The sequence below is a fragment of the Odontomachus brunneus genome, unplaced genomic scaffold (genome assembly GCF_010583005.1).
Source record: "Odontomachus brunneus isolate Ranch 3 - 2012 unplaced genomic scaffold, Obru_v1 Obru_scaffold_049, whole genome shotgun sequence".
NCBI classification, from domain to species: Eukaryota; Metazoa; Arthropoda; class Insecta; order Hymenoptera; family Formicidae; genus Odontomachus; species Odontomachus brunneus.
In genome coordinates, this window is record NW_022639499.1 from 1097259 (window position 1) to 1110265 (window position 13007).

Genomic DNA, 13007 nt, shown 5'->3' on the forward strand with positions numbered 1-13007 from the left:
CTGCTGAAATGCCGTAAATTAAAGTGAGACAAACTGCGTTCTAATATTAACCGCCAGCAACAACAAACTGTAGTTTATATCATGTAGGCCGCGTTCCGTTTCACGTATATGCGCGCATTTATACTGTAGAGAATACGCACATAATGTGTAAAACGGAACGCAATCATTTACTATAGATTTTTAGTGCTGCCAGCGGCATTTTAAAACACGGCCAAAATATAGTTGTACTTTAGCATCACAAAAGATCGGAATTTTTGCCTAGACGAGGAACTTCTAATAGGATATGATGCAAAACAACGTATATATACGAATTATGAACGTATAAATTATAATTTTAATCCTGCTTTTCCTTTGTAAATAAGTTACTTAACATTCTATGTTTAATGGGACTGTAAACATCAAATGACAATGTAAAATGACTAATAAACGATAACAATGCTTCACACATTAATTTTCAATATCACTCTGTTCAGAATTGGGTCAAAAGAGAGAATTTCACAAATAATGTAAGAATGCATCTTAACATAATTTAGTATTTTTCCATTGCATTTTTATAAAATGTTTACATGGGGGAATATTTACAAAAATATGAGTAGGGCGCGATGAAGTATAGAAGACAGAAAAATGATGAACAATGTAGTGTCGTGAACAATTCAGTTGAGAGTACCCCGGCATTGTGGAGCTCCACAAAGGCAAGGGATCTTATCATCTTCCAATGGAAACTTGTAGTCGTAGGTAATTTCTTCGTTAACTCCTATCGGTTGTTTACTGTAGATTACAATCTTCTTTTGGCTTTCGATCGTGATTACTTTTGCGTAGCAATTTGGCTGAAAGAAACAAGAAAATTAGTAATTACAACGAAGTTGTAACATTCGATTCGCTTGTTCCACTCTAATCATTCATTAGCAGCGGACAGAATTGATTAGGTACGCTAAATCGTATCTTTAGTGTCATTAAGCTGAATCTTAACATTGATCACACATCTCCAGTTCTTCGACAGAAGTGCGTATGTTGCATTGCATTAGTGAAGTGAAAGAAAAGAAAAATGATAATTCCAAGTGACTCACATTGCAACTGTGATTTATGAACCGCGCCAAATTGCCGCACTTCGTCGCATCGATAATCGTGTCTAAATCGATACGGAAGAGGTAAGAACTACCGATCCCCGTGGCCTCGTATTGGGATTCTCGCAAGTCAGCCACAACCGGTCTAACCATCTGTCCAACATATTCTATGACCATCTCATCCGCCGCGATCGGTTCCATGGCGAACAAGCCCCAATCGTGAATGCCGGACTTGGCGAATTTCAACTGCTTCTTGCGGAACTGAAACGCAAAACGTGTGAATGTTTTAGAGCGCGCGTATATCATTAAAGAATTAATTAAAAGTAAAAAGAAGAAATGGCTCTAAGATATAAAATCAAATAAAAGTATGTAGTAGTGCTGTTTATATATTACAATAAGACAAAGGCCGGTATTCAAATCTTATATTTAAGACCGTCTTAAGTTTATCTTCAGATGACATATGAATTATTTCATTACCTACAAAGTATCTGAAGATAAACTTAAGTCTTAAATATAAAATCCGACTATGAATATCGGCCAAAGTCTAAACAAGTCTATCATTAAAGATAGGATCTGATCGGTCCGTTAGTTGACGTTTTATGGTCGTACCTTTAATTGATTAAACTTAAGGAGATCACTATCTGTATCAATTCCGAATGCCGTCAATAACCGACGCTGATTGCTTCGCGCTTCACGAGATAATGCTTGCATCTTGCCAGTTAACGCTTTAGAATTACTCTTTGGACCATTCATTACGCCGTCTCCTCCAGTGTAAGAACCTCCGCTGTCTTCCACAACATCGTTGCTGCGTTGTATACTTTGAGCATAATGGTGCTGCAAACAACAGTATCCAATTATTCGCGGAATTCTTGTATAGACCGATAACAATAGAAAAAAATATCTTAAGTTACGTCAATGTGTGTCGACAATTGAAAATGCTATTACGCCGGCACAAAAGATTCGTCATATTTGTCAAATAAGCTAAAAATGAACATATACTTAATTCAGAACATTCTTACTGTTTTACTCTTTAAATACGAATATTTAAACTTTTAACATAGAGAAAATATACATACATATATTAAAAAAAAAACATACACATAACTCTACTTTTTTATTGAAAATATTGGAAGGAGCACTGCCGTAGTGGGGAACCGTTCTATAAGACAAAGGCCACATCCAAGTTGTATCTCCTTCTCTGTCTAATATTCTACTTTTTTTGCTACTAACTTAACCTAGCTCAGGTAATACGTGCAGACAGAGATTCCATTTGGATACTATCTCTCGCTCATCTCAGTTCACACTCATCGAGGCAAAGGCAGTGCTCTTTCCAGTACGTTACTGAGTTTAATGGTTGAAAGTTTAAATATTCATATTTAAAGACCAAAACAGTATAAATGTCTAAGATGAGATATATGTACGGGCATTATTCTTAAAATAGGAAACGAAATTATCCAATCTCGAAGGATTAATCATTTTTACGAACGAGATCAACAACATCGATTTGATGTTTTTTTTTAATATATAACAAGAACTTAATATTTTTCTTTGAATACTTCTACGAAAAATTTTCTACGAAATTGAATAAAAAAATGCCAAGTCTTTTGCAAAAATGACCTAATGCAAATGTCTTTATTTACTTTGTGTTTCGCCTTTTCTCTGACGTCGACCTTGTAATATCCCTCAGTTCTAGCGCTTCCGCTCGCGTGCAACCGCAGCTCGTCTCGTTTCCTCCTCTTCGCAGGGCTTGGTACGTCAGTTGGTGGATGATCGACCCAGTGCGTGTCGTTCAGCCAGTAACCTTGGCTGTCATCCGCCAACAGGGCTTCGTAACTCCTTCTCAAGTACTCCACATCCTCTATGTCAATTCCTCTGGTCAAGAACTCGTACAAAACCGCCATTTCCGACATGAGATCTCGTTCCTTGTAAGTGACCAATGATTGCGAGACCTGCTTAGGCAACTTTTCATACACATAGTCATTTTGAATATTTTCTTTCTCGCCCTCGCGATTCTGATGACTGTTGCTGTGTATTTTCGTATATTTGTTGGATTTCCGTTTCTCCACTTTATGTACTTTTTCCTTGTCCTTTTCTTTGTCCTTTTCCTTGGCTTTCGTTAATTTCACGATCTTCGTGTGTTTCACCTTCACCGAAGCCGCCGGTAAGCCGCATACTGGTTCCGCGCGTTCCGGAAGTACGGGCGGCAACGAATATGAATGTTCCAGGTATACGTGCGACGCCTGGGATCCGGGAGAACTAGGTGTTCGCTGTCCGTTTAATCGGAGATCCGCTTCCGCTTGGTATCTGTAGAGAACAGAGATGTAAAATTACTATCAGATTTAAAGTGATTACGGTAAAATTATGATAAGAGTAATTTATTGGTAATTTTGATAAAATTCGTTATTTTTTATAATTTCACACAAATATCATGTTTCCCGCATAAGATACAACAATATTCTTCTTGTATTCTCATCACATGTATATCTGATAATCTCTAAAATGTCTCAGATGAAAGAAAGGAAATTATTTACAATTTTTCGAGAGTGTGAAAGTTTTCATTTCTTAAAATAATACTAAATTATATATTATAGTCTAGTCGTTGAAACGACAACATAATGAATGAAAATGTTGTAAGCCTGTAAGATAATATGAAAAATATAGATTGAGACTTTAAAACTTTTTTTAAGTTTCTCTAATAACTATGTACCTAGTTTCCTAATTATTATATGCTATATATAGTATATCAATATACAATATCAAAAAGTATTTTATGAAAAAATTGAAATTTGAATTAAATAAAGTGTCTTACTTATCTTAAAGACTATATTATAAATGCTCCTTTTGAGCTTTATATTAAAATTTTATTTTTGTAATTTTTTTCCTAAATTACCATTTTACCAGCTTCCCGAAATTAATGAGTTACCGTTACACAAAAGAGAGAGATCACAGATCATTTTAATCTTTAGTAGAAAATTATATCGCAGATTTTTTTTATATTTATTTAATATCAGCAGTTATTAAATATAAATGCATTCAGAGAAGTCATTCAGGTTCACAGTAAATAGTCAACTTAACCTAATTAATTAATAATACTAGTTAATAATTAATTATCAATAATTACTTATTAATAATTAATTATTGAACATATACATAGTTAATAATTAACACGCATTTAACGAATATACAAAATTATTTTTCTCGAAAACGAAACTTCATATAAAGAAATTTTATTTTAGATTCTCAACTTATTTTTTCATATAATTATATCATTAATTACGGGACACTCTATGCAGGATAAAGCAATAACTATTAAAATATATTTAGAGAAAGGTATTGCTGCCATAAGATGTTTTTTTTAAGTGGAATAACTTCGAAGATATTCCAGGTGGTAATAGTGGTTATTGCTTCACCTTGTATAGAACAGATTTCTGTCATTACTGACCTTAATCTTCTAATTTCTAAGCTTTCCTCCTCTGAATCCGTCGTAGGAATTTCACTGAACATCTCGATCTTCTCGGATTCCTTCAAAATTGGCTCGTCATCGATATACTTCAACGACATCGTCTGCAGCGCTCTGATGATATTGGGCTGTATAGGTCCCGGGCTTTCGTGGCGTATGATATTGTCCCGTCCGGCCAAAGTCATCAAGGCCTCCGCGGCAAAGTTCTCCATCTTCTGCATATCCGCTTGAGCCTCATCCTTGACCGGACTTATCGTAGGCGCGGGTTTCACCTCTCTCTGCGGCTCACTCTCCTTCACGAGTCTTGTTACGTCCTTTATTTCCTTGTCCAGATTCCTACACACTTCGAAGGGCTTCTCTTCCGCGGCGGGCACCTTCTCAGAAGGTGCCTCCTCTTCCTTGACTTCATATCTCGCGGGAGAAGGTAACGGACTGCTGTCGTCGTTCTCGATCTGAGGGAACTCGTCCGAATATTGATCTTTGATTTTGACATCCGGCACCGGTGTCTCCCTGCCGGTCGGCGTAGGACAGTTCAACGACCTTTGAATCGCCAATTCCGTCAATATATCAGGATCCTTGCTATTGCAAGCCAAAGGCCTGTTGTCGGACATGCGACTATCTGTGTCTTGCTGAAAACAAATCGTGCTTCATTGTACCGACTATCGCCCTTCTGAAACTTTCCGCTTTGAGCTTGCAATCTCAATACGAACCTCGTCTTCGAAGTTTCCAGACGCTTCTTCTTCATCGGAACTCTCGCTCGAGCTACTGGAAGATTCGCTGAAGCTAATTTCATCGCTACTGCTCTCCACGGAAGACGACGATGAGGATGAAGAAGAGACGCTCGCGGCCATCGTTCTCTTTGCTTTTTGTGTTGACGGTGCGTCCAAGTCGCTTTCACTCTCGATCGTCTCCATGTCACCGTGAACAGACTGCCGACTGTCCTCATCCTCTTGCGGCAATGGGCTTGGAGCTTTGATCTTGCGCTGAATTCACAGAAAATTACAACGGTAATCACGTGTAAACTATCGAAGCCCAAACGGTCAGTTCAGTTTCTGAGTCAAATTTGATTTTTTTGTAATTACGATCAATCGAATAATCGTCATGAAAGCGACACTTTTACATGATAATAGAACGTTTATAGTGTCAATTATAATAATACTCTAAGTCTGTGTCGGCAACGTATACATGAAATAGCATCTATGTAGACAAGATTCTATGAATATTGACAAAACTTTAAGAGTAACTACGAATAACATAAAAATCAAAATAGTATCCAAGGTCTTACCCTGAATGAAGGCATCTTTGGCATACTAGCTCTAATACCCAAGCCAAATCCGTCATAGTTGAGTCCCAGTGGAGTCGCTTGTTCCAACAAAGATGACAATCCTTGTGGTTTCGTAACGTCTTCTTTAGTCGTATTATTGACAACAACATTGTCGCCACTACCCTGAACTTGACTTTTCTCCGACTTCTTCTCATCCCACCAAACCTCGAACAATTTGAACGCGGTGTTCTCGATCATTTTCTTATTAAAGTCTTTTTTTAAGATCTGCTTGAGTTCGTTTACAACTGTGCTCAAAACTCCATTGATGGTGGGACCCTGCGAATAAAAATATCATAAATATACAATGATCACGATAACGCGAGGTTGCATAGCGCAAAATATACAAATATATCTAACAGAGATGTTTAAAAAGAATATTTATATATGTTGTTTACATTAGCACGTAGAAAAGTATCTGGATAATTTTACCTGGGGGTCCTTCGTGAAATTATAATTCGCCATGGCATGTAGTCGCGACTGAAAAGAAGAATAATAGTTCGCTCCCTGAGGATTTCCTACTGTCGTCGAGAAAGACGCTGTAGTGGGCTGATAATGACTTTGCAAGTAAGTCGCACCGTATGGATAAGGGTATTGCGTTGGTCGTGGCCAATTATAAACATCATTCGAAGGATATTGCGTTAATTGTCCTGAGTAAGCTGCCGGGTACAGTTGACCCGTAGTTTCGGTTTGTGCTATCACCTGTTGAAGAGAATATTTATATGAGTGAAATGGAGCCGCATAGCGCAGAACATAGTGATATAATTTTTTACACATTTAATAATTACTTCTAACTTTAATAAATAATTAATAAATTTAAATAATAATTTTTATAGACAATGTTGAAGAGGCAGGGGGTTTTGTAAGTCATATTTTTTCAGTGGCATATCAAGAGGACCACTCATAAACTTATTATTTATCAAATAAAATTACAGTTCTACACATTCGTTTTATTCTAAGCAACAAATTATTAATTTGAGACAAAATTGATATTGATAAATATTGATAAACAATATTATAAATACAAAACATATTAATTTTTTTTCATTAATATTTCATTCGTGCATCAGTTGATCCAACACAGATGCACAGTTGATAGAGAGCGAGTATTGCCATGAGCAATAGATGAGTTAGATAGTATTTCAATTTAAGGTAAAAGTAATGCCTGGACATTGATAATGCTGGTACCTAACTCTGGACATTCTTACTGTTTCGATAAATACGAATGTTTGAACTTTTGATGTAGAATACATGTGTATATTCAACATTACCAGACATTACTTTTACTTTATACGTAATGTAAGTTTCATTGAATTCTTAACTAACTCATTTTGCCCCACGATTTCCTTAAACAATCAAAAGTAATTTTTGTTTTATATGTCGTCTACGAACTCACTTCTTCGATCTTCTCGTCACCTGAACTCAGAGGACTCAGTGACATCCTGTCGTCGTCAGGCGGTGGAGGTGGAGGCGGTTCCTTAGGTGGCTCCGGCTCATTGTCGTCGATTGCCGGACTGTAACTGCCCAACAAGGCCTCGTCTTCACTAGAACTGATAACACTACCCAGGTCTTCATCTACGGAAAATTGACTAATGCTATTCTCATGGGCTTTCCTGCGTTCCTTGTTTCTCTCTACCATCTTGTCGAAGTACGATTTGTAGATCTCGCGCGACAAGAAGGGACTCGGGGTGTCCGAGAGCATCTCACTGTCACCGTATTGGGACTTCTTATCATCCTCAGAGTCGCTGCCGAATTGTAAAAAAGGCGGCGCCATCCCGCCGGCCTTGTCCTTCAGCAACATGGCAATTCTCGTATCTAAGTCCAAGGTCTTGCGGGTCTCGTCAGGAGAGTCGCGCGGCGTGCTCTTCGGCGCAACTTGATTCTCCTTCTCCTTCTTGGGAGTGTGATGAGTGACTTTGACACTAGAAGTCTTAAGGTAAATGTTTCAGTGATTGAACTAGAAAGTACGAACAGTTTTATATTTTTACTAGTAAATAATTTAATGACATTACTAACAAAACTAACGTTTATGTAAAACTCTAGTTTGTCAGTGACAAAAAATATGACAGAAAATCAATATCAATTATAATTTTAATAAAATATTAGATAATATTAGTAATTGATCTGAAAAATGAATTATGCTCTGATTATCGGATAATACAGACTCAATGATTGAATGCTTATAAAGTGATAATGAAAATTGACCCAAAGAAATAACTTTTAACAAAATTTTAATAGGTTTCTTACAAATACTGAATACGAATATATTATTGATATTTCAATTATTGAAACAATGGTTACATTCAGCGGAAAAAGCAGCTCAGAAGTATTTACCGATCGGTAAATACTCCTAGAACTATGAAGAATCTACAATCTAAAAGAACTAAAAGAATGCTACAATCACATACAGACAATGATCACTAAGCGCTCACTGTTTTTTTCTACAGGATGCAGCCGATATGCCGAGACATTTACCTTATTACTAATCGATGTGGCGTTAGAATTAACGTCATCCAGATTCGTCGCGTGCGTCTGCACAGACCAGACGGAAGCTGATGACGGATACCCCGTGGAGCCGGAATTATTGGCCCACCATACGTTCGAGTTCTGCTGCATCGGCAAATTCTGCGACACGTTCTGCGACATGCTGGCCAGGTAGCTGTTCGGCGGCTGATGATGATAACTGCTATAGTAAAAGTCATAGTTCGTAGCCGGAGTAGAGTTCTGAGAATAATTATTCGAGTAGTTTAGTTCACTGGGCGCCGTGCCGTAGCCCAAGTCACTGCCCGTGCTGCCGCCCGGCGTCGGGTAGTCCCGGTACTTGCTGTACCTGGAATTTTCCACGTACGGCTCTCTATTCTTCTCTAAACTTAGAATAGGCTTTTTACTGCTCCTAAAGTCGTCCCGCTCCTCGGGCAGAGCCTTCTCCACGGGAGTCTGGTGCTTCTCCGGCTCGGACTCGGGCTTTACCGGCGCCGCGACCACCTCCTTCTCCGCCTTCTTTTCCGGCTTCTTCTCCACAGTCAGCTCGTCGAACATCTTCTTGCACTCCTCCCCAAACGGGTCCAGAAAGACCCTCAGCACTTTCCCCATCACAGATGTGTTATTCAGTTTCTCCACACACGCTTTCGACGCTTTGGTCGACTCGAACACGACCCTCGCGATGCCCAGATGTTTGTTGGTCATTGGGTGATAATATATAGTGAGCTCCTCCACGATGCCGAACTTCTGAACCATGTTTGTCAAGAATATCTTGTCGATATTGTCGTTCAAGTGGCAAAACGTCACTTCCAGTGGTGGTGGCTCTCCGCAGTAGTTGGAGTCGATCTTGAATCTAGGCACAGGCAGGTCCAGCTGTTCCAATCGGGTCCAGATCCTTGTCAATTGCGACCTGGGATCTCGTGGCTGCACCTGTGGATACGTGGGATCTCCAGGCACTGTGCCATCGTATCTGCACAGCTTAGCAGCTCCCTTGACTAAGAACGGATCAACCAGCAACTTGTAATTCCTCTGCTTCTGGCTTACTGCTGGCACAGCTACGTCCTTCTGCGAGTGGGTCACGTGACTGTGGCCATGCTTGGAGGAGGCTTGGCTTGAGTTCTGTGCCGAGCTCTGGGAGTTGCCATGAGAGTTGCCATGAGAGTGGCGGTGGCGGTGTGAGTGCGAATGCCCATGCCCATGACCATGACCATGCTTCTCCATGCCGTTCATTGCCTCCAAGCATCATCCATTCGTGTGGGTCTCTGTTATAAACATTGAACAGACAACTTTAGCTTGGACAATCTGGCTTTGCTACAGCAGGTGGAAAAAGTATATTTTTCTTTGCAGTCGTGTGTTGCGTAAGATTGCCTAAGATTTATTCACGTCCTCCCTCCGGGGGAGGGTAGGAACGATTAAGATGTTTGTCAACACAAGTACCGCGATCACACTGTCAGAACCTGCTAATCAACACGACATGATTGCATTGCACATCACTTCGGTTCCTCGCTAGAAGACAATTGACTTTATCGTTAGAAAAAATAAATAGTGGGACTCGTTGTGAATTTAATCGGCGCTCGGCAACGGTTCGTCGTGCGCGGCTCACACGAGCGCAATGTGGGGCGCAATGTTTCGGCGAAAGCACAAAAATCCAGCCGCTACTACGCGCGTGTCGACGAGTCCGCGGGGTTCTCTCGACGAGGACGCCTGGTTCTCACTGCACGCGCACCGAAGACAACGGGACAACAACCGCGGACGAGCCCGAGCCGTCTTCGCGAGAACGCATCCTCGACGGCCGAGAGAGAACGCGATGCACACAGTCCTCGCGTGCTAACGGATCGATACGATCGCCACACGACACAGCTTTATCGACACAGCATCCTCAATCGCGGGTATTCGAGAGACACGACTCGCTTGCCCGACTTACGATCCTATTCTCTTCCCTCCGAGACTTCGCTCGAACTACGTATCGCCCAATCGCGAGAATGTCGTCCTCCCTCAACAACACATAACCTCAAAAGCACTTTGCGACTTCTTCCAGGTTGGACTGTCCCCGCAGGAATGATTCGTGAAAAACATCCCCCGCTGTCGGCTCCTCCATCCGTCCGTCGGCCCGTCAATGTTTCCTCGATCGCGAGCTCTGTCGAACTCGCGAGTCTTGGTCTCTCGCTCTCCTTATTTCTTTCTTCCTTCGTCAGCCTCCGTCTCTCTCTCTCGGTCTTCGCTCGCTTTCTTTCTCCCTCTCTCATGCGAGCACTCTCTGTCTCTATTCCCTCTCTCTCTCTTTCTCCCTCTCTCGCGAACCTTTAGACCCTTATTCAGTTACGCTGCGGTTTTTTTTCTCCCAACCCGAGTAACTTTTGCAACGTCCAGAGCGATAGTGCGCACACCGCGGCGGCGAGCCGCACGAGTCGAGCGTCTGCGAGCGATTGCGAGCTATCGAACCAATCGTTCTTCCCTCCCTCTTTCTCTACCGAGCGTCCCGTCCCCGTGACGTTCAGCGCTCTCTCTCTCTCTCTCTCTCTCTCTGTCGATGGCACGCGCACCTCTGAGAAAGCCAAGAGGATGAGTCCCTTTTTCGCCGTGGCGTCGCGTACATACGACATGCGAGGTGCTCTTTCTCTCTTTCTCCCTCTCCCTCTTTCTCGCGGTGTCACCTCCGAGCGTGGTCGAGCTAGTGTTCCTTCACGCGCACGCGAGACGCACTTCGCGCAGCCCCCTTTTCATGCGTGCCGTGAACCCGCGGCCTTCCTCTCCCGCCTACTTTCCACGGCTATCTCTCCTTCAAGTCACGGGAGAGACGAGTATCCCGATCTCTCTCTCTTGGCGTCTCCATCCGCGCGTCGGCCTCACCAAGTGAGCGTGAACCTTTTTTACTCTTTTTTTCGTCTCTAGTACGAATGTTCACCAATATTCACGTTGCTTCGCACAGCACGTCTCCTACGTGCGTCTCGTGTCTTTCTGCCTGTCTCTATCGCGTCGGGCTTTACACTTTACAGATGACGATGTCGATACCGATCGACGGTCGATCGCGGTGGAAGCCCGTGAATTTCCCCGCCGAATTTGCGAACTCATCATATTTCCGATGGCTACTGGTTATCGAGTCGTCTTCCCTTTTCTCTCTCTCTTACTCTCATCGTGCATTCTCGTGAATCGATCATCGCCGACCTGGCCGTCTGGATTCCGCGGTCGACTGCTCCGTGGAACAATCGGGGACGAGGCGCTCCTCTCGATCTCGCATCGTCAGGAAACGAGCGACGAGCGGCCTTATCCTCGCGCGCCTTGCTCCCAGCGACGACGACGACGAGCGCGCGTATAGAAAATACCTGACAGGATGCCGTGGTGATGGACCGCTGGCATTGTGGCTGCGGCACATTACGCCGATGCGTATGACCTGTATGAGACAATTAAAATCGGACAGTGTGCGTAATTGCTGAAATATGCGTGTGACTCGTGAGAGAGCTCGGCCGAGACGACGCAGCATCGTTGTCGCGTCGTCATTGGCGCGCAGCGGATCCAACGGCCGGCCACTTGGCGAATCACGCTCGAGCGAGAAAATCCCGCGCGCGAGAAGTCCCGATGAGTGAACTTGGTTGCGTTCGGCTAGTCGCAAGATCGCGAGAAAATTAACTAATCACTGTTCATTTTTCTTCAATCGCAAGAAGAACGATTGATTGTGATCGATCAATTTTCTTGTGACTTGCAACTAATGTAGAACCGGCATTCAGGAAGCTACGGTGAGCGAGCGCGCGGTGTCATTAAAGCGCGGTTTTTTTGGATTGATCGTCAGCCTGAGAGAATATTTCAATCGAAGGCGATAATTACTGCGCAACCGTTAGTCCCGATCTACAATAGATGTAATAAGCTTTAAGCCTTAAGAAATCGACCATCAGAATTATAGAGGAATAATCAATTATGATTAGTTAATTTCTTATGGCTTAAAGTTTACTACACCTATTGTAGATCGGGATTATACTTCTTGCTTTTTCTTTCGCGAACGTGCGCGCTGAATTCGAATTTTCGAAAACAAGAAACGCATTCTGTCATTCCGATACGATTACATCTTAAGCGGTTTGTATTATCAAAGATATTATCAAAGATTCTTCGTGACTGCAGTAAATCGCGCTGTCTGCACTTAAAGATTGAAAAAGATACATATTTGACATTTGATGGAAGAAAAAAGGGGATAAACAAATTACAAGATAGTTTAGGAAATGCAGCTGTAAATACCGACTTACATTCAAATAGTAGCAGCAACAATGTTAATGGTAAAAAGCTAATAACAAAAATATTTTTAACAAAAACATGTTCCTTAGAAAACGATTTAATGAATGTTTTTAACGAAATATGCTTTTGATAATGTGGAAAACATATATCATGAATAAAGTTAGAAAAATGATTTATTATGGTAAAAACTGCTAATAGCAAAAATAATATTCTCAAATGTTTTCAACAAAATTGAAAAACTAAATCGTTACTGACACTGTTATTATCAAATATGTGCTGTATGTATTTCATAAATTTTTGTAATACAATTAGTCGAATTAAGACAAAATCTTTGTTATTAACAGTTTTGCTAACATATATCTAGTTTAATTTTCTGTTAATAACATTTGCTTTTAACATTCTTTAATCTAGACCACCAATGGTTGTCTGCAAAAATAGGTCCATATCCTGGGCTGCA

The 13007-nt window shown here is 41.3% G+C and overlaps 1 protein-coding gene across 2 annotated transcripts; it reads right to left on the reverse strand.

Annotated features, from left to right (window-relative positions):
* Positions 1-316: 316 nt before the first annotated feature.
* On the reverse strand, positions 317-10912 carry LOC116845105 (histone-lysine N-methyltransferase SETD1). Of its 2 annotated transcripts, none has more exons than XM_032817428.1 (11): positions 10337-10912; positions 8321-9588; positions 7242-7775; positions 6278-6547; positions 5810-6124; positions 5235-5507; positions 4507-5153; positions 2705-3368; positions 1674-1898; positions 1068-1325; positions 317-827 (listed from the first exon to the last, which is right to left on the reverse strand). In XM_032817428.1, the coding sequence occupies exons 2-11, from the start codon at positions 9554-9556 to the stop codon at positions 654-656; spliced, it is 4596 nt and encodes a 1531-aa protein (XP_032673319.1). In that variant the 5' UTR covers positions 9557-9588; positions 10337-10912; the 3' UTR covers positions 317-653. The 2 variants fall into 2 exon arrangements, with proteins under 2 accessions (XP_032673319.1, XP_032673317.1); XM_032817426.1 differs by having other exon boundaries at positions 10251-10912.
* Positions 10913-13007: the final 2095 nt, after the last annotated feature.